This window comes from Pristis pectinata, chromosome 2, assembly GCF_009764475.1.
Source record: "Pristis pectinata isolate sPriPec2 chromosome 2, sPriPec2.1.pri, whole genome shotgun sequence".
NCBI lineage: Eukaryota > Metazoa > Chordata > Chondrichthyes > Rhinopristiformes > Pristidae > Pristis > Pristis pectinata.
Genome location: NC_067406.1, coordinates 130,262,515 through 130,282,899, shown reverse-complemented (window position 1 = coordinate 130,282,899; position 20,385 = coordinate 130,262,515). Strand labels below are relative to the sequence as shown.

Below are 20,385 nucleotides of genomic sequence, written 5' to 3'. Positions count from 1 at the left end.
TAGTTCCAGTTATCACCTCATTAATTTTCAAAATAGTCACCTCATGAATATAGATATTCATAATTTCTTTGGTTCTAATTCTGACCAATCAGAGGGTGTGAAACTGAAGGTAGCTCTGGCGATCAGCTGCTCTTTCATGCCATATTGATATCTTGCTTGGTTAGCATCGACATAATATTTCCAGTGGCCTTTATAGGCTACCTGAATGGGTTTCATGGATTATATGGTAGAGGCATTAAGGGCTTATATGATGCAATCCAAGTTCACAGCATAGGGTGAGGTGTCATGATATTGTATATGTGTTTCTCCCTCTATTATTCCAATATTTTCTATTCTATACATGGACATTGATCTCTGGGGAATGACTAAGAGACACAGTACCACACCTGGGTTAGACATGTTACTCTGTCTACAGTCTGCAGGAACCAGATAAGCTTCTTTAATACCACCAAGTTGACACCTAGATATGTTAGTTTGGTATTGTGCTAATGCGCTCAGGTGTTCACTATCTATCTTACTTTCTACATGTGGAACTGCATGTTCTCTCTGGCTTGCTGTGCCATCCAGGAACCATGATGACACAAATGTCATTTCTAGCCATCCGTGCTGAAGTTTTCTGGTCCTTGGTACATTATATATTCGTGGTCCTAGCATGTATCTCTCCTAATTTAATAATGACTCAAAGATAAGGAGTCATTGTTGATCCTTTCTAAGGATCTTAGTGTTTTGCCTGTCTATTTTAGGCAGATTTTCAAATCCTCTGCTTCCCACCTAGGACAGCTGAAACTAAACTACTTACCAGTGCACCGTTGTATTTAATAACATCATGGTATCTTTAATCAGATCTCTCTTTCAGCTCTTTTTCAGCTGTCCTTGTACATGGTTGACCTTCTTGGGGTCTTTGTAAGTCCTGTGTCAGTGTTCTGAGTTGTAGCTTTTTGAGTTATCTGTCCTGATGGTTGCAAGACCTCCGATAGCAAGTGCTGATCCTGTGCCTGTGTCATCATGAGGCCATCCAGCTCAATGAAGTTTGTCATTACTGGAATAATTTGTAATATACTCAAGATGCAGCACCTTCATCACTGGAATCAAAACTAGCTCGTAATTAGGGCTGGTATTTTCAGTGGCACAAGGTCCTGTATAGGGCTTGCGGGGGTGGAGGGTGTTTGTGCCTTGTCTGCAACTTATCTTTTGGCTTTTGTAGATGCCAATTCCTGTTCCTTTAGATGCATCTATCCCCTGAGGCTGTATGCTGATCCCCATCTCCATTTGCCCACAAACGTATGGCTATTGTGAATGGCCTGGGACAACTCTTCTGATGTCCAGATCCTATTGCAGAAGCTGAGACAGCAAGAGGGGACCAGCGTGTTAGCTGATTTCATGAGGTTTAGGGGCACGTAGGGTGAATGTAAGATGAATTTCTGTGAATTGCCTTATGACCCAATAAACTGCTATTGGATGTCATTCATAACTAGAGCAAGTCTTCTCAGCCCCTTGCCGAATATGGGAGGCACAGGCAATTGGTTACAGTTTGTCTTCCCTCTCCTGGCTCAGGGCTACAGCTGGTCCACTCCCAGAAGTATGAATTTCCTCTCTTGTATTGAGAAACCTGTTTGCCAGAGGAGCAATCTGAAGTCTTCCTTTAATGGACCTATGAATCTATATGGTTGATCACTGTACTTTCAGTTCAAATAACCACTCTAGCACCAGGGGTGCCAATTGTAAGAATGTGGGTTCTTGTAAACTAGGACCTTCTAGATGGAGACTCAAGTTTCACATTAAGATGAATATATTAATTTCCTTTGAGGTAGGCACAAAATACACTTAACAATTACACAAGTTTATCATTGATATCTGATCTTCCAAACTTCTCTTGGACACCATTTCCATTCATTCTCACTTTAATCTTTTTGCTATAGACTGCCCTCTCAGATGAGTCAAGATTCCTCATTGTGTTCTGACAAAGGGTCTCCGACCTAAAACGTTGACAGCGTTTCTCTTCCCACAGGTGCAGCCTGACCTGTTTTATTTTCAGTGTTTTCTGTTTTTGTTTTGAATTTCCAGCATCTGCAATTTTTCTTGATTTTCATGCCCCAACACAGTTTGGTTTAAATCCCCCTTAGTTACTAATTCTGTGATCATTGTGTGGAATAATTTGCAGTTGCTCAGTAAACTTCTGTTCAATGACCCCACCCACCCCGGATATTCTCTCTTCTCCCATTAGGCAGAAGATACAAAAGCCTGAAAGCACCTATCACCAGGCTCAAGGACAGCTTCTATCCTGTTATAAGACTATTGAATGGCCTCTTGTATGATGAGATGGACTCTTGACCTCACAATCTACCTCATTGTGGTCTTGCACCTCATTGTCTACCTGCATTGCACTTTCTCTGTAACTATAACACTATATTCTGCATTTTGTTGTTATTTTTCCCTTGTACTACCTCAATGTACTGATGTGATGAAATGATCTGGATGGATGGCATGCAGAACAAAGTTTTTCACTGTACCTCAGTACATGTGACAATAATAAACCAAATTACCGATAGGTTCTATTTCTCCAGTGCTTCATTCATGTCTTGTTCCTATCCCATTCTTCCTGTAGACCTCTGATCTTGTGAACAATTACTCATAACTCCTTGTCTCTGCTAACTTAATGACCATACACTTTAAGTCAGTGTTATCTTTGCATTCTTTCTGCATAACAAACAGACAACTGATTGCCTTAATGGTTACTACATAAAAGGCCACTTTAACAAAGTGCTTTTACATTTTGTCTTAATTCTGCAGCATCTCCTCGGGTAACTACAAAACCAAAAGATCTTTCTCACAAACACCAGCGCATATTATTTACACAATTCTTTAACCTAGCTAACCTTCCTTTTGATTACAATTTTACATCTACTCAAATAAAAGATCAAGAATTATTTTATAAAACAGATACTACTTCCTTTGGTGGCTGCTTAAAGTGCCATGTAACTAAAATCACAGTTCATACATTAATAAATAACACCATTAAAACACAAATCCCAAGTTGCTAATTATTTCCACAAATTTTCTATCATGGACTTGGATCTCTCTTAGGAAACAGTCAAGTGTTGGTCTTGTGTATTGAACACTATGGTCTCTGCTACAGGAGGTTATAGGTTCAAATCTGTCCAGAAATGTCAGTACATAACGTAGGCTCTCGCCAGTGCTGGACTGAGGAAATGTATTGTTGGAGGTGACATCTTTTAGGTGTCTTCCCTGCTAAATATAAATAATTCCTTTCAACAAACTGCTCTCAGGGGTGTATTGAGCAATATTTATCTCACAGCTAATTGCCAAAACAAATTATCTGACCGTAATTGTAAACTCCTTTCTCACAGCTCATAAGTCTGAGATCCAAAACTAGGAAAGTTCATGCATGGAAAAATTATTTGAGGCATTTATAACATTTTGCAGGATTACTGAGTTCGTTGTTGGATTACCCATGCACATGTAGCTATCATTGTCTTGTATCCTGGTAATTAAATAAGACTATTGCCATTTCTATTTCCTAGTTGAAGAAAACCACTGAAGAACTCAATGAAGCATTGGCGGCTAAGGAGGAGATTTCACAAAGATGCCATGAACTGGATATGCAAGTACGTCTGAAACATTCATTTAATTTACTTGTGTGACTTTGCTTTTGAACTGATAGTACCTTAAATGGGCTGACCTTATGAGACTAATTTTAACATCATATTTCAGTAATCCCTTTGTACTCAAAGAATGCAGCAGTTCAGGCAGGTTTTCACTCCAATTTTCAAGAGTAGGGATAGGACCAGCTTCCTTGATATAAGCTTTAAATAAACATTTTCCACATAGTGACCCAGAACAATATTAACAATTTTATGTTATACTGCTACCATCTAGATTTAACACTTAAATAACAAGTGGAGGTCAAGTTTTTGACTGAAAGGAATTAGACCAAGTTTTGGGGAAAGGCTCCAAAAATAACCACTATTTTCACTGGAATTAACTAAGGTGTAAATATGGAATTAATGGATTTTTGTCATATTACTAAAAACTTTGACAGTCAAATATTGTTTCTACAGATTGCCAAATTAGTAACGAGGTTTGATAGATCAGCATTATTATTGGAAAAACAGGAAGGAAAGTTAAAAGTATGACTCATTAGATAACAAGACAGAGATTGCATAGAAATTAAAAGGAATTAAATAGTTTTATTTCTTCAGTTTCCAGTTATCTAATGTGGTGTTATATACCTACTAGGCACAGTTGTAATTGTACAATAGGAATCATTTTATGCAGGCAAAGCTGATATTCCTAAGTGTAAAAGCATAAATGCTCAAAGTAGGTGTTCAGTTGCAGCATGAGGTATTGGTTGAGGAGAGTCAGGACCAAAGCAAAAAAAAGAGCAGAACTCAGATACAGAAGTATGAACTGCAGCAGGAAGATGATTATTCAGTCCCCTTGTCCATCTTCAAAACAAATATAGTCCCTGGATTCAGGTGCCATTCATGTACCAATGTCATCTAGGATGATGAAGGAAATGTGATTCAAGTATGAACTCGTATTTGAACTGGAAATTAGAAAACCGTTCATTTATGTTGTTGAGTATCCATCAAAGTGAGTGATGCCCATGCATGAGAACACTATGCAAAAATTAGGAAAGACCACTTTCAAGTTGGCCAGTGCACTAAAGGTTTGCCGATGTTCTCTGTTTATTGCCTTGGCTATCAACTTCATGAACACTGTCTTATTATAATGGGCATTTCTATTTTGCATGCTAACCATTTTAATCATTGGCATTAAGATTTTTCCATATTTTTCTATATCATGAGTATTGTTATGGAATGCACTTCTGTGTACTAAAAACAAAGTAAAAGAATTAACCTAAATGGGGAAAATTATGTTCTCTGGGATAAACCAAAAAGTGAAAGAAAAATATATGTGTTACTGACTTACTACCTTTTACAGTAGTGGGAGAATGTGAAGAAAGTTTGGAAAGAAAAGAGACATAGCCCCATGGATTTGTGCATGCTGATCTATGATAGCTTACAGCTTGACATTGTTGTTCTTATTGATAGCTTCTGAATATCTTTAACTGTGAAGAAATCTCAAATAAATGGTGATCTGGAATCTGTTTTGTTTCCACTGTCCTTGCTCCCCTTTCTCATTCTTTTATTTTTTGCTTTTTCATCTCCATATGTAAGAGGTACACAAAGAACTTGTTTGAGCTCACTAGTGGAGTCTTGTATTATTTCACAGTTGTACCTTGGCTCCAATCTGCTGCAAGGAAATTAATTGTATTAATACCTTTTAGATTGGATAAATTTAAGTATTGTCTTTCTGTGTGCATATTTTGGATGAAGAGGACTGTGGAGGAGATGAACCCTGAATATAATTAAAAGTGAAATGAAAGATTATAATAAGTAAATGAAAATTATTAGAGATGCTAGTTAGACTAAAAGACAACAAGGTGCCAAGACATTATAGAGCATCCTCAGGGAAATGCAGGATAAAATTCCACAGTCAGTACAAGCAATATTGCACCATGCTATGGAGAGTGGTTAGTTGTCAGAGGACGGAAAATTGCCCAATAAAATATTTATTTTCAAAAATAAAGTCACAGCCACTTTGGGCATTCACACCCTAATTCACTTAATTTATGAATCCAGTAGGAAATTGTTGAAAATAATTAAACATCTAGATGATAGGTTCTTGGACAGGTACATGGAAAGGAAAGGTTTAGAGGGATATAGGCCAAATTTGGGCAAATGGGACTAGCTTAGATGGAAATCTTGGTTGGCATGGACCAGTTGGGCCATAGGTCCTGTTTCTGTGATGAGAAAATTATCAGATGCAGCCCATATATTTAGAAGGCAAGTTCGTGCTTGAGAAAGCCAGTAGAATTCTTTGAGAACGTGACAGATTAGCTGGATGCAGAAAATGCAGGTGTACATGGAATTTCAGAAACCCTTTGTTGAAGTGTTACATAAGTCATGTGCCTTCTTATTAGGAAGGTTTCTAAAAAAAATTGAAAATAAATGTGATAACTTCTAAGGCAAAATATATTGGGTCTCACTGTGATCAGCAGTTGTATCCCAAAAATTCCCCACAGTTTACTAACATCCACTTTGCACTTTTAATGCAGTTTTCTCTAATCTGCTTGGGAAGAAATTCTTGTAGTCAGTGAAGTAATGTATCTTGTCTCAACATAAATTTTAAGATCATTGCAAGGTTAACCACACTTCTCTGTTACTTTTTAAAATTAGATTTCTTGATTATAGATCTTAATAAAGCACAGTAAATGGATATGAGAATTGAAGTCAGTGGTTTAATATGCAAGTTTATCTGACATAAACTAAGCTTCATTCTTTTATTTCTCCTTTGAACAGCACAACTGCAGATACAATGGTGCTTTCTAGTTGAAGTGCATTATGACAAAGGGAGCTTTCACATAACTAATTTTCCTTGGTTTCAGCAAGGTTTGGATGCTTTGTCCTTAAATTGTCGATCATGTATGGTTTTACTTGTATTGCTCATTTTCCTCTTTTCTGTCTCCTGTTTGATATTAAATTTTAACCTCCTTCAAATTTGCCTTGCTTTGAAGGCATGCCTTTCTCGAGATGTGATTGCTAGACTGAGATTAGAGTGCATTGAACTAGAAGAAAGGGTAAATCTATTCTTTATATTTTCAAATTGTAGCATGCAGCTGGAGCAATGTATTAATACCAACCTTATGAGACTGCTAACTAATAATGCTTTGGTTGCCTGTTGTGTTGCATTTTATCTTTCTGAAAAGTTATTGGATGTTGCTTTTAACAATGGCAGTATCTCAAAAAAAACAGCTGCATTGAATAGTACACCCTGACATTGCAAGGAGACAGAAAGTACAGGATAGTGTGGGGTAAACCTGGCAGGGTTGGATTTACAGGGGTTCTGCCAGATTTTACAGGATTTAATTATTAATGTATTTGTTTCCTTGCTTAACAGCCAGTCAAATTGATGAGCTGCTGATTGGTGGGTGGGTTCACCAGTAGCAGGAAGCCCAGCTGAAGACCTTTGAGATTGTCATTGGCAATGAAGGGGTGGGGCAGAGGTAGTGTTTGGGATCTTGGATGTTGGCCAACATGAACCGATGGAGAAAAAGATTGAGACTGAGGAAACTAACCACTGAAGAAGGAAGGGAATTGGAGACAAGGGCTTGAGAAGTAAAAGATTACAGGAGAGAATGAACTAGAAATCAAGGCTTAGGAGGTTCATCATTGTAAAATTTTGGGCGCTGGAGATTTCACTTGAGGACTGGGGAGATCAGTGATCGACAGGTCAGGGTTTCCTTGAACGGTCAGTAGAACACCTTTTGCTTTGAGGAGTTTTGACTGATGTTAACCAAACCACTGTAAATGTGAGAATTCTTCTAAAATTCTGTTAACCTCCCCTTGGATCTTCTCCCGCCTGAGAAAAGAGGATGAATATTGAAACTCTGCAGTTCCACAGCATAGCATTTTAGACCAAAGTATTTTCTCTGCTCTCTATACACTAGTCCATTTTCCAAATCAACAATTAAAGTATAATTTTTGGAAATGTAATTCAGAACAATGGAAAAATTAAAATTAATGTCATAGCTGTAACGAAAATGCGTTTGGTATTGAAGTTGAAAGAACAGCAGAGATGACGTGAGCTTTGTCAGGGATTCTCATGTTAAAGTTAAACTGTGTAGCCAGAATGGTGGAATATAATTGAATAGTGGCATATAATTGAGGAAAAAGACAACAATGACTTGTATACTTGTAGCACCTTTAACATAATAAAACTGCAAAGTGCTCTATCAGAGCCTACTCGAATAGAAATTGACATTGAGATACATGAAAGATGGCTGATCAAAAAAAATTAGATTTTTTATGTGTCTTAGAAATACAGATTTCTAAGAGGCTTATGGAAATAGCTTGAGAGCTTAGCAGCTGAAAGTGTAGTTAATTATATTGGAGCATTCTAAGTTGGAGATGCTCAATTAGCCAGAATTGGAGAGGGTCAAAGATAAGGAGGGATAAGAGTGTAAAGGGATTTAAATCCCAGGGGATGTATTTTAAATTTTAAGGCATTTCTGGACTGGAAGCTGCTTAGTAAGCACATTTGGTCCAGGGGAATGGGACATGTATGAATTAGGATATAAGCAGCAAAGTTTTGGATGAACTTGGATATGTGGATGGAAGGGTGATTAGGAAAACATTGGAATAGTTTTAGATTTTCAACAGCAGATGAGTTGAAGCAGAATAGAGACAAAGAAACAGTGTTTATGATGGCAAAGTCATTTGGTTTGAAGCCTACCTTGGTATCATACAGAAAAATCCAGTTCTGCCTGTGATATTAAGTTAGCAGATTCCAGTAATGTAGAAATGAAACTCCCCCGCCAGCTCTGAACACCTATATTCTTCTCATCTCTCTGAAGCATCAGTAAATATTGTACTAGGCAAAAACTTGTTTGTTTGGATAGAAGTATGAAGAAGTTTACTTCGTACAATTAGTGCAATTTTGTTTGCTCCTCTACAAATCTTGAAATAACGAAGTACAGATGGCCTCTGTCTGGTACTTGCCCAAACAAACTGAGCAAAGATTGTTCCCCACCATTTTGGCCAGCTTCTACTCAAAATGCTTCAGAAGACAGATTTGGGTTTCTCTCCTATTTGCAGATTTAAAAAAAAATCACTGAACTGTGTTATGGAGAATTATTAAGAGATATAAGAGAAAATAATAGAAGAAGAAACTCATGAGGAAGGGGCAGGAGAAGATGTGGTAACCTTCCAGCAACTTGTTTTTATGAATGTCAACTTGCATTTGGCACACGTAGTTCCCTGCAAATAGTCTTGTCTCGTTCATGTTTGGGTTGTCTTGTTTTACTGAACCTGTGGGTAACCATTTCCACCCCCATGAGACATTGTTTCTGACTTTATATTGATTATCTGCCCGTAAAGGAAAAATAAAAACTCAAAGTTTGAAAATGTAGTGGCTTATGGAAGAGAAATGTGAGATGAGGTGGAGGTGCAATGGGATATTATAGGAATGTCAGACTTTTGAGAAATGTGAAATCTGCAGTGAAGCAAAAAATACATCTTATGTCACTGACATTATTTCAAAAATATTATCGAAACAAGATCGGTGACACAGGAAAATTGGCTGGGTTCACGGGAAGAGATGGGAAACTTAAGGACCAATAACTTTTCATTGATGGAGTATTTTTAATGTAGTGAAGTATGGTGATGCACTTCACAGGGGCATAATCAGATAAAAATGGGCACCAATTAGGATTTAGAGTGCATCTTTATAAAAAAAGAGATGTAGAGAACTTTAGGAAGTTTATTCCAGAGTTTAGGATTTAGCTGAAGGCATGGCTGTCAATGGCAGTGTAATAGAGCTACCAGAAGCTGGAATTGGGGATATGCAGAGGTCTTGCAAGGTTGGGAATATGGGGATTGGAAGAATGAAGGTATGCTTCAACAAAAGTAAGGAAGGGTCGATGGTTTTGCAAAACTGTCCTGAAGTTCTGTCACTTGATAATGCATGAAAATGGGCTTAGCAGATGTCTAGAGAGTGGCATGCACTTACTAATAATTTATCTACTTATCTGTGTACTAGTTTATAAGGACATAAACACTTCCAAAGTAGATGGTGCACATTGATAGTTGAATACTATAAGGCATGCAGTCCCAGAAAATGTGGATGTTTCCAGCAGGACATCTCATTTACCCTGGGTTGATAATTGCCTGGTCTGAAAAAGCCACCTACCAAACATAGTATAAGATATGCAGTTCCACAGATTATGAGACATTGTAGGGATTAATTTTCAATAAGGCGAGTTCTTGACTAGTGATGGAAATAAAGCTGCTGACAGAGAAAACAGGAACCTAATTATCAAGGGAAAAGTGCGAGTGGGAGAGTATGATTTGGATGGGCTGTGAAATTATTTCAGGTTGGCAATTGCCCAATGAAAACATTGATTGAATTTTTAAAAAAATTGTTGATCCCACAAAAGAAATTAAATTTAAAACCATTCAACTTTTTAGGTAGCAGAATCGGTAATGAATCAGGTAGAGCCTGGTAGAGACAAGCTCAAGCTGATCATTTCAGTGGAGAGCTGGTGCCAGTCTAAACTAGAAATTGCTATTAAGGGTGTCACTTATATCTGGCACTGTCAGTTAAAAATGTAGCGGGAATGTTGACACAATTTACATTAAAATACTTAATATTGACAGGAAATTGGTTGGTGTACCTTCAGGCACAGACTAAGCTCTGGAATTCCCTCCCTAAGCATTTGGATCTCTCAATTTCTCAACCTTTCCTCCATTAAGGCACTCCTTTAAATCATATCCTCTAACTAAGGTTTTAGAACATCCTAATATTTCAGTTTTTGTCTTATTACACTGCTGTGAAGAGTCTTGGGTCATTTGCCTAAGTGAAGTTGTTTTCGTATTATTTTAACATATATCTATTTGATGAAAATCATGTATTTTAGATTTCTTTAGTAGATATAAAAAAAAGCAACTGTGATTCTGCTTTCTGTCAATTTATGCAGGTTGCAGCTCTGCAAGAAGAAAAAGGTAGTTTATTAGTAGAAAATCAAGCCCTAATGGAACGACTCAATCAGTCTGATTCCATTGAAGATCCCAACAGCCCAGCAGGACGTAGACATCTCCAACTTCAAACCCAGTTGGAACAACTTCAGGAAGAGACTTTCAGGTATGTGAAACAAAATTCTGTTGTTCTGAAAGCTAGCCTATTGATCTCTAGAGAATCACCAACTAGGACGCAGATGGCATGTTCTGGATTTTTGTGCCTGTGCATTACAACGCAGAAATTAGGAATGCATTGGAAGTCAGATGTATGTGCAGCTGACCTCTTGCTCCATTCCTGTTCGGGGTGTTTGATAAGTTGATGAACTAACACTTTGTACCTGGCCTATCAGCTTTGTTCCAGTAGTTGTTACATATTGCATGGTGCTATTCGTTTGGGTTGACTGGCCTTCATTGAAAATATTTTTTTGTTTATTTTTCTTTATTTCTATGTAAATTTATATTTATAATTACTTGGTAGTTTCATACTTAGTGGTTTTTAAATAAGTTTTTAAAAAATTCCTCTTGGTATTCTTGTATTTATTTATTCTGACTTTTAAAACATCAGAGACATTTGGAAACAGTAAAAAGGCTTTCAAAGGGCAACTGCATCTAAGATCTGTGGACAAGGCTTTAGTTCCTTGCAGCTTGATTGCTGCTTGTGGCCTGCCAAGCCTCACAGAATGGCTATAGTGACAACAATGGCAGGACCTAAAGAACCATGTGTCCATAAAAAAAATAATGTGACTAAGTGGTAGCACAAGAGGCATCGTTGAAGCGTGGGCTGGGTTCACTGTGGCCCAGCCCATTGTTTTGCTAATACGCGACTGTCATGTTTAATAAGACACCGAGTACCAAAATAAAGATCTCCAAGTTTGAAATCAATTAATAACCTATAAAAATAATTCCTAGGTTTAGGGGTGTAGCAAGTTTGACAGTTAGAGTGTAGGGTGGACAGGTACAGTTTTTAAATTCTCAAATCCAGCCCTAACCTCTTTTCATCTTGTCCACTACCAGTTTTAATGGAATCAAGCTGTTCTAAAGAAGAGAGTTAATTGGTAATATTGTTTAAGGAAACTGCTTGGCTCCATTTTCATTGAATTTTAATTTTTATCAAATTAATAGTGGATTCCCTTGTCTTGGGAATCCTTTTTAATCAAATGTGGTGAAAAGGGTTGTATCCACAAGTAAAGAAGTCTTTGTCATAACAGTTTGTTGTCTAGAAGGGGAATCCATGTAATTTCCCAATACCCACTTCCACCATCATCAGCCCCTCACATCCCATCCCTATCCCTTATTTCATATCTCTATTCTTCCCAGCTATAGTATATATATAAGGGCAGACATAACTTAAGAACTGGGTGTATAATGTGCTGTGCCTTTTTATTGTATCAGGTACATTAGTTGAGTGTTGACAGCCTTCAATAAAGGATGCCTGTTTGTCACTCTGGTTTTATTACTTCATAAGCAGTAGCAGGAAAGAACCTACTGATGCTACCTTGGTGACCAGGACTGGATATTTCTGCTTAAGAGAATTGCAGTGATTGGGTGTGAAGTAAATAGGGAACAAGTTTCTCTTACTGGAGCAGTGATGACAATAGGCAGTGGATGTGGTGGTTATCCTGGTTAGCTTGGAAAAAATGCAAACAATCTGAACTATTTACCTTTCCTATAGAAAGAGTGCAGTTTTTTTCTGAAGGTGAGCTATATTGTCAAAGTCCAGGTTGAGGACACAAAACAACCATAAAGAAATCAAAAACGTGACAATGTTGCTGATGGTAGGGGCTGTGAAACATTTAAGATGTGGGTAAGTCAACTTATGGCACAGTTGAGGTCTCTGTGAGGAGATAGTTTAGAAAATAAAAAGTTTTGAAGGCACATTTTAATCTAGCATTGTCAGAGATTTTCAAGAGCTTTAAGTTTGGCACATGCAACCAGGGACTGGAAGAAATGGTTGGCAAATATGTGGTCACGCTAGGAATGTGTACCAGTGATCATGGGATTGAGCCACTTGGATTGAGGGATTTTTTTTTTCAAAAGGTGAAGAGATCCAGGAATAACTTGTGCTTTGAGGTGTGCTAGCCCCAGCCAAATAGACCACTAGTTAAGTGGGCTAAAAAGGTGCCAAGAAATATTTAGCTAGCAAACACTGACAGTCTGGAGTTACAGCTGTAGTCATGGAAAATGAGAATTTGATGACTATCATGCAACTACTTGGGATGGCAAGAGAATATATAATAAATCAGAAGATGCTGGAAATGCTTAGCAGATCAGGCAGTGCATGTGGAAGGAGAAACGGTGTTCCTGTTTCAGGTCAAAGATTTTTCATTAGAACTTGAAAGGAGGGAAAATACTTTTTTTCCTCTCCTTTCCAATCCTGATGAAGGGTCTTCAAGTTAAATTATTAGCTTTGTTTCTCTTTCCACATATGCTGCCTGATCTGCTGAACCTGTCCAGTATTTTTTGTTTTTATTTCAGATTTCCAGCATCTGTAGTTTTTTCAGTTTCATTTTCATTTATAAGAGAATATATAACGCAGGGTGGAAGTGCAGTGAATTGAAGCATTGCTCTTCATGAGGTCAGGTATGGTGCTCAAGGTATGGTTAGCGATGCACAGGCATTATTGCAGATGGAATTTGACAATTGTCAGTCTAAAGAGGAATGTGAACCTTGGGTTGAAAGGAAACCTCTATGCAGTTAAATGCAGGATCTTCCTGTGAGGAGGTAAGACAGCAGTTTGGTTGTATGCTAAGATTTATTAAAAAGTAATATCAAGGGCTGTGGTGAAACCACGTTACAGTGAATACAACTGTGATAAAGCCTGAAGTAAGTTTGTTATGAGAGTGGGCACTGTCAACAAAGTGTATATCTTTTGTAACATAAAGAGAATGTTAAGGACATTCTTTGAAGGCCAGTGACTTGGAATGCTGACCATTCTGGTGTCTGCCAGTAAGACACGTCTATTTCACTGTGAGTCAGCAAATGAAGCAGATATTAAATTATGGTGGCAGCAGGTTCTTGAGCAAAAGGGGTCAATTACAGAGAACAGTTGATCTTTAGAATATGTAATATATTTGTAGTTATGGAGACAATTATGTTGATATAAAAATTGCTGAACAAAGGGTGAGACTAGATATGTATGAAGCCTCTTGGAAGAAGTAATCCACTGGAATTATCAGTAATTTTATCAGTAGGAGTAGATACTTCAGAGATATTTTGTGCAACTTGTAGTGAAGAGTTTTATAGTTGTGAAGACAAAGAGTCTAAGTGAAGTTATGTTTGGTACATTTATAACTGTGTGTATAAATAATTAGTTAATTGTATAATTTAATACACAATAAGTTCTTAGTATTCATGAGACTAGAAGCACAGACTTCCCATGGGTGACAAAGAACACTGATACCATTAAGGCCACTGGCAAAGACACTAAGGCTGCAATGATGTACAGTGGTCAGGCCCTCCATGGATATAATAACTTAAATCTAAGTTGTAGCTTGTATGTTTCAGTTTGTCAAAACAATCATCCCAGACCCTGGCTCCATCCGGAGACCCCTGACCGCATTCCTGACCCTCAGTGTTCCCATTCCCAACCCTGGCTTCAGCTGCACGTCTGGCCCACTCTCTGGAGACTGTCTCCAGCTGCAAACTTACCCATGTTCCTGACCCAGTCTCTGGCTGCACACTGACCACTGGTATTTCACTACCTGTTAACACAAGAAATCTAATGCATTCTATCTCATGGCAAGCTGGATTCACCAGACACCACAGGAGAAGGCTTAGGAGGGATGCCTTACATTTACCAACACTGCCAGTAATACACAGCTGACCTTGGGAGTACATTGAATAGTGGATAGTAAGTTGGTGGATAATGACTAAAGTATGTCAAAAAATAATTCATGATATTATGTATGTAGTTGATGGTTTATGTGGATTTATTAGTTTTTTAAAAAGGGAAATCAGAGTAGAGTATGTGTACCTTCAAGAATCGGGTATGTACAGTACATAGTTGTACCTGACGTTGCCATTAGTTGACAGTTAACTACTTTCAGTAAAGAATTTTAGCTCTGTTATATACCTTGGTAAACAGAAACACTAAAGAGCCTGTAGCCACTACACCAGTGATGTCCTATTTTTACCTTTTACATACCTTGCACAATATCTCATTTCATCACACTTCCAATCATGCCAACTTATCTGTCAACTGGTTAGCTAACAGGCAAGGAACCTGTTTAAAAGATAATTTATGCTGTTAGATTCAGATAGCTTTGTAAGAGGCCCTTGGGGTGTACTGATATGAAAGTCTTAACTTTCCTCACCTCACCTTCACCTATTTTCTTCCGTCCTCTGTAAAATATTCCTTCCCTTTGATTTCCTTCATCCTATTGAGCCCTTTTCTCTCCCCCTCCCCGTTCTCTTACTTCCCCCATTTGTACAGTCTGCAGCCCCTTTCCCCTCATCTGCACAGCTCTTCCTGCCTCCACTCCTCTTGGCCTTCCCTTTTCTATGCTACTTCCTGCTCCCCCCCCTTCATCTGCCATTTGCAGTCTCCTCCTTGCACCCCCATATTTGTCCTCATTCAGTTATCCCCCTTACCAGAAAGATTCAGAAATATATTTTCACTCATCTTTGGGATCTGGACATCACAGGCAAGGGTAGCATTTATTGTCCATCCATAATTGCCCAGGAGATGGAGAGTTGCCTTTTTTGAATTGCCACTCCTCTGGTGAAGTGTTGCTGAGGAGAGAGTTCCACTATTTAGAACAGTGAAGGTAAAGGACGGGCGATGTATTTTCATGTCAGGATGGTGCGCAGTTTGGATGGGAACATGCGGGTAGTGGTGTTTTTTTGTGCCTGCTTCTCTTGTCATCCGTAGTGGCAGAGGTCAGGTTTGGGAGAGTAGCTGGACATTTTGTATTGATAAACATCGCAGCCGTTGTGGGTCAGTGATGAGGAAATGAAGCTTTAGAATAGTAAATCACATGCCAATCAAGCATGCTACTTTCTTCCTGGATGGAGTCGAGCTTATTGAGAGTTATTGGCATTGCACTTATCCAGGCAAGTGCAAGCTTTGTAGATTAATAAGGTTTTCTGAATGTTAGGTCGTGAGTCGCTTTCCACAGGGTACCCATGCTCTAACCTGCTGTTGTAGACAAAGTATTTTTGTGGATGGTCTGTGATTTTGTGGATAGTTCAGAGCAGACTGACTGGTTAAAACAAAACCGCTGGAGGAACTCAGTGGGTCAAGCAGCATCTGTGGAGGTAAAGGGATAGTCAATGTTTCAGGTCGAGACCTGCATCAGGACTGAGAGTCTAGTCAGCACGGCTTTCTGTGCACAAAATCATGTCTAACATATTGGAGGGTTGTTTCTCAGATTGGAGGTCTGTGACCAGTGGTGTGCCGCAGGGATCAGTGCTGGGCTCATTGTCTTTGTCGTGTATATTAACGATTTGGATGAGAATGTAAGGATATGATTAGTAAATTTGCAGATGACACCAAAATTGGTGGTGTGGTGAACAGTGAAGAAGGTTGTCTAAGGTTACAACAAAATCTACATAAACTGGGGAAGTGGGTTAAGGAATGGCAGATGGAATTTAACTTGGACAAGTGCACAGTGATGCATTTTGGCAAGTTAATCCAGGGCAGGACATTTACAGTGAGAGGCAGGGCCCTGGGGAGTGTTGTAGAATAAAGAGATCTAGGGGTACAAATACATAGTTCCCTGAAAGTGGCGACACAGGTGGAGAGGGTGTTGAAGAGGCGTATGGCACACTTGACTTCATCAGATAGGGCATCGAGTACAAGAGTTGGAAGGTCATATTACTGCTGTACAAGACAGGGAGATTGCATCTGGAATATTATGTGCAGTTCTGGTTGCCATACTAAAGGAAGCATGTGATTAAGCTAGAGAGGGTGCAGAAAAGATTCACAAGGATGCTGCTGGGACTGGAGGGCTTGATTTATAAGGAGAGAATGGATAGGATGGGATTGTTTTCTCTAGACCAAAAGAGGCTGAGGGATGACTTTATAGAGGTATATAAAATCATGAGGGGCATAGATAAGTTGAATGGTCACTGTAATTTTCCCAGGGTAGGGGAGTCTAGAGGGTGTAGGTTTAGGGTGAGAGGGGAAAGATTTAAAGGGGACCTGAGAGGCAAGTTTCTCACGTGGAGGGTGCTGGGTATATGGAAAGGACTGTCAGAGAAAGTGGTAGAGGCGGGTACAATTACAATGTTTAAAAGACATCTGGACAGGTTCATGGATAGGAAAGGTTTGGAGGAATATGGGCTAAATGCAGGCAAATGGGACTAGCAGGAAGACACCTTGGTTGGCATGGACTAGTTGGGCTGAAGGGCCTGTTTCCATGCTGCATATCTCTGCATTTCTATTACTCTATGACTTGATATTATTTAGCTTAATAAACAGATAGAAACTCCGATGAAAGGAATATCTTTATTGTTGTTGGTCTAACCTTTATCATTGATGAATATATAGCATTTTAATTAGTAATTTTTAGTAGTGCTAATTTGTTATAGTATCCTAGATTAACTAAAGTATTTGAAGGTTAACTTTCAATTTATATGATTATTTCAGACTAGAAGCAGCAAAAGATGATTATCGGATTCGATGTGAGGAACTTGAGAAAGAACTTCTAGAACTACGACAGCAGAATGAAGAGCTTACTAGCCTTGCAGAGGAAGCCCAATCTTTAAAAGATGAAATGGATGTCCTTAGGTAATCTCATTATTTTGATTTGTTTCTCTACCTTCCTCTTTCCTTCCTAACATTCTATAGCTGTTCAGTTACCTTCAGTGAGAATCTCAATCATCATTTATTTTTGTTTCCCTGTAGTTTTTTTCCTCTTGTTTAATTTCCTTGGGCTAATTTTTTGTATTAAAGATGCTTTATTAATGGAACTTTCTATTCTGGTCTTTCAAAAAGAATATTCCTTTTTCCGCAGTCTTAAATATATTCCATTTATCTGCATATCAGCACAGTACAATGATAAGTACACCTAAGTGCTTGGCAAAATCTTCTGGTTGGTTGCTAAACATCAAATCCAGCACAGCCTCATCATTGGTAATTTGCTTGACACTGAGAAAACAATCTGTGCCTGCCTGCCTTGCACTTCCAGTTCTCCCCTGAAGTTGTCTCAGAGCTGATCATTCAACGTCCAAAGTTGAAATCTCAATTAAAATATTCTACTACTACATTACTTTACAAATATAAATAATTAGTAATGCCACCAAATGTTCATTATCTGAGTATCAGCATACATGAGGTTAATGTTTCTGTCTAATATAGTTATAGAAGCATTATTATGATATCTGACTTCGGAAGGTCATTCTTGTTCTACGTTGTATATCTGATGTTTTCAGAATTTTTAGGTATTTTAAAGTTGTTTGAACAGCTACTTTGTACTTTGTTATTGCAAGAAACTGTTGGCAATGCATTTGACAAAGTAACAAAATTAATTCAGCAGTTTAGTATGTTTTGAGACCATAAATGTGTGCTACATGAATAAAAACATTTTCTTCCAGGCATTCTTCTGATAAAGTGGGTAAACTGGAGGGCATGGTAGAATCATATAAAAAGAAGCTGGAGGACCTGGGTGATTTGCGTCGGCAGGTGAAGCTCCTTGAAGAGAAGAATACTATGTACATGCAGAATACAGTTAGTCTGGAGGAGGAGCTACGGAAAGCAAATGCTGCCCGAGCACAACTAGAAACATACAAGAGACAGGTATGAAATTACAAAGAGTGTTGGAAAATATGAATTAGAAGCAGGAATAGACTACATTTTCCCTGAGTCAATAAGATCATGGCTGATCCTGAGCCTCAAATATCTTGCCACCTGCTTATTGGATCTCCTGATCCGTTTGCTTATGTTCAGGGACTGAACATCCACATTCTTCATAACTGGAGAATTCCATAGATTTGCAACTCCATACCAGTGAAGTTTTTCCTAAATAGCCCTTTTTATGGATTTGAACTCTTCACCAAAACTTGGCATCTACTCTGTTCATCCATTCCAGAACCCTCCCAGGTGCCAGGGTCAGAGACATCTCGGATCAAGTCCACAGCATTCTTAAGGGGGAAGGGTGAGCAGCCAGAAGTTGTGGTACACATTGGTACCAATGACATAGGGATGAGGACCTGAAGAGGGAATATAGGGGGTTAGGAAGGAAGCTAAAAAGGCAGTACCTCAAGGGTGGTAATCTCTGGATTGCTGCCTTTGCCACGTGCCAGTGAGGGTAAGAATAGCAAGATTTGGTAAACTAATGCATGACTGAAGAGTTGGTGCAAAGGGCAGGATTTCAGATTTGTGGATTACTGGAATCTCTTCTGGGGAAGGTACGACCTGTACAAAAGGGACGGGTTGCACCTGAACTCAAGAGGGACCAATGTCTTTGCAGCAAGGTTTCTAGAGCTGTTGGGAAGGGTTTAAACTGAGTTGGCAGGGGGATGGGAACCAGAGTGTTGGATCAGATGATAGAGCAGTTGGCAAGGTAGATGCTATGTGCAGGGAGACTGTGAGGAAGGATAGACCGTGGATAGTGCATAAACGCAGTCAGTTGGATGGGTTGAAATGTGTTTAATGTGGGATTACGATGTTATGGCTAATTATGATGTTGTGGCCAGACTTGGCTCTCTCAAGGGCAGGATTGGCTGCTTGATGTTCTGGGGTTTAGATGTTTCAAAAGGGATAGAGAGTGAGGTAAGGGGGGGAGTGGCATTGCTCATCAGGGATAGTATCACAGCTGCAGAAAGGGAGGACTTCGGAGAGGGATCATCTACTGAGTCAGTGTGGGTGGAAGTCAGAAACAGAAGGGGAACAATCACTCTATTGGGAATATTCTGTAGGTCCCCCCCACCAATAGCCATCAGGAACTGAGGAGCAGATAAGTAGGCAGATTTTGGAGAGGCGCAAAAATAACAGGGTAGTTGTCATGGGAGACTTCAACTTCCCTAATATTGATTGGCACCTCCTTAGTGCAAAAGGCTTAGATGGGGCAGAACTTGTTCAGTGTGTCCAGGAAGCATTCCTGACACGGTATGTAGACAGCCTGACTAGAGGAGAGGCCATACTGGATCTAGTACTAGGCAATGAACCAAGTCAGATGACAGACGTCTCAGGCAAGCATTTCGAAGATAGTGACCACAACTCTCTGACCTTTAGCATAGCCATGGACAAGGATAGGAGCAGACAATATGGGAAAGTTTTTAATTGGGGGAGAGCTAATTACGATGGTATTGAGCAGGAACTTGGGAGTGTAAATTGGGAACAGATGTTCTCAGGGAAATATATAGCAGAAATGTGGAGGCTGTTTAGGGAACGCTTGCATGGGGTTCTGGATAGGTTTGTCCCACTGAGACAGGGAAAGGATGGTAGGATAAAGGATCCATGGTTGACAAGAGAGGTGAAACATTTAGTCAAGAGGAAGAAGGAAGCATACTTAAGGTTTAGGAAGCAAAAATCAGGCAGGGCTCATGAGAATTATAAGGTAGCCAGGAAGGAGCTTAAGAAGGAACTTAGGAGAGCAAGAAGAGGACATGAGAAGGCCTTGGCGAGTAGAATTAAGGAAAACCCCAAGAACAGGAGGGTGACTAGAGTGAGGATAGGACTGCTCAGGGATAAAAGGGGAAACATGTGCCTGGAGGCAGAGGAGGTAGGTGAGGTCCTTAATGAATACTTTTGCTTCAGTGTTCACTAGGGAGAGGGACTTTGATGAATATGAGGTCACCGTAGAACAGGCTAAAGTGCTGGAGCATATTGAGGTTAAGAAAG

The 20,385-nt window shown here is 39.1% G+C and overlaps 1 protein-coding gene across 6 annotated transcripts in view; it reads left to right on the top strand.

Moving 5' to 3' along the window:
- Positions 1 to 20,385, top strand: part of hook3 (hook microtubule-tethering protein 3) — a 66,816-nt gene that overhangs the window by 19,328 nt on the left and 27,103 nt on the right. For 5 of the 6 annotated variants that reach the window (XM_052036099.1, XM_052036075.1, XM_052036083.1 and 2 more), the window contains exons 8-11: positions 3,543 to 3,626; positions 10,562 to 10,725; positions 17,191 to 17,331; positions 18,138 to 18,339. In XM_052036099.1, coding sequence (XP_051892059.1) covers positions 3,543 to 3,626; positions 10,562 to 10,725; positions 17,191 to 17,331; positions 18,138 to 18,339 — 591 coding nt within the window. Of the gene's footprint in view, positions 1 to 3,542; positions 3,627 to 6,601; positions 6,665 to 10,561; positions 10,726 to 17,190; positions 17,332 to 18,137; positions 18,340 to 20,385 lie in introns of all 6 variants that reach the window. The other variant, XM_052036117.1, reaches the window with a different exon arrangement.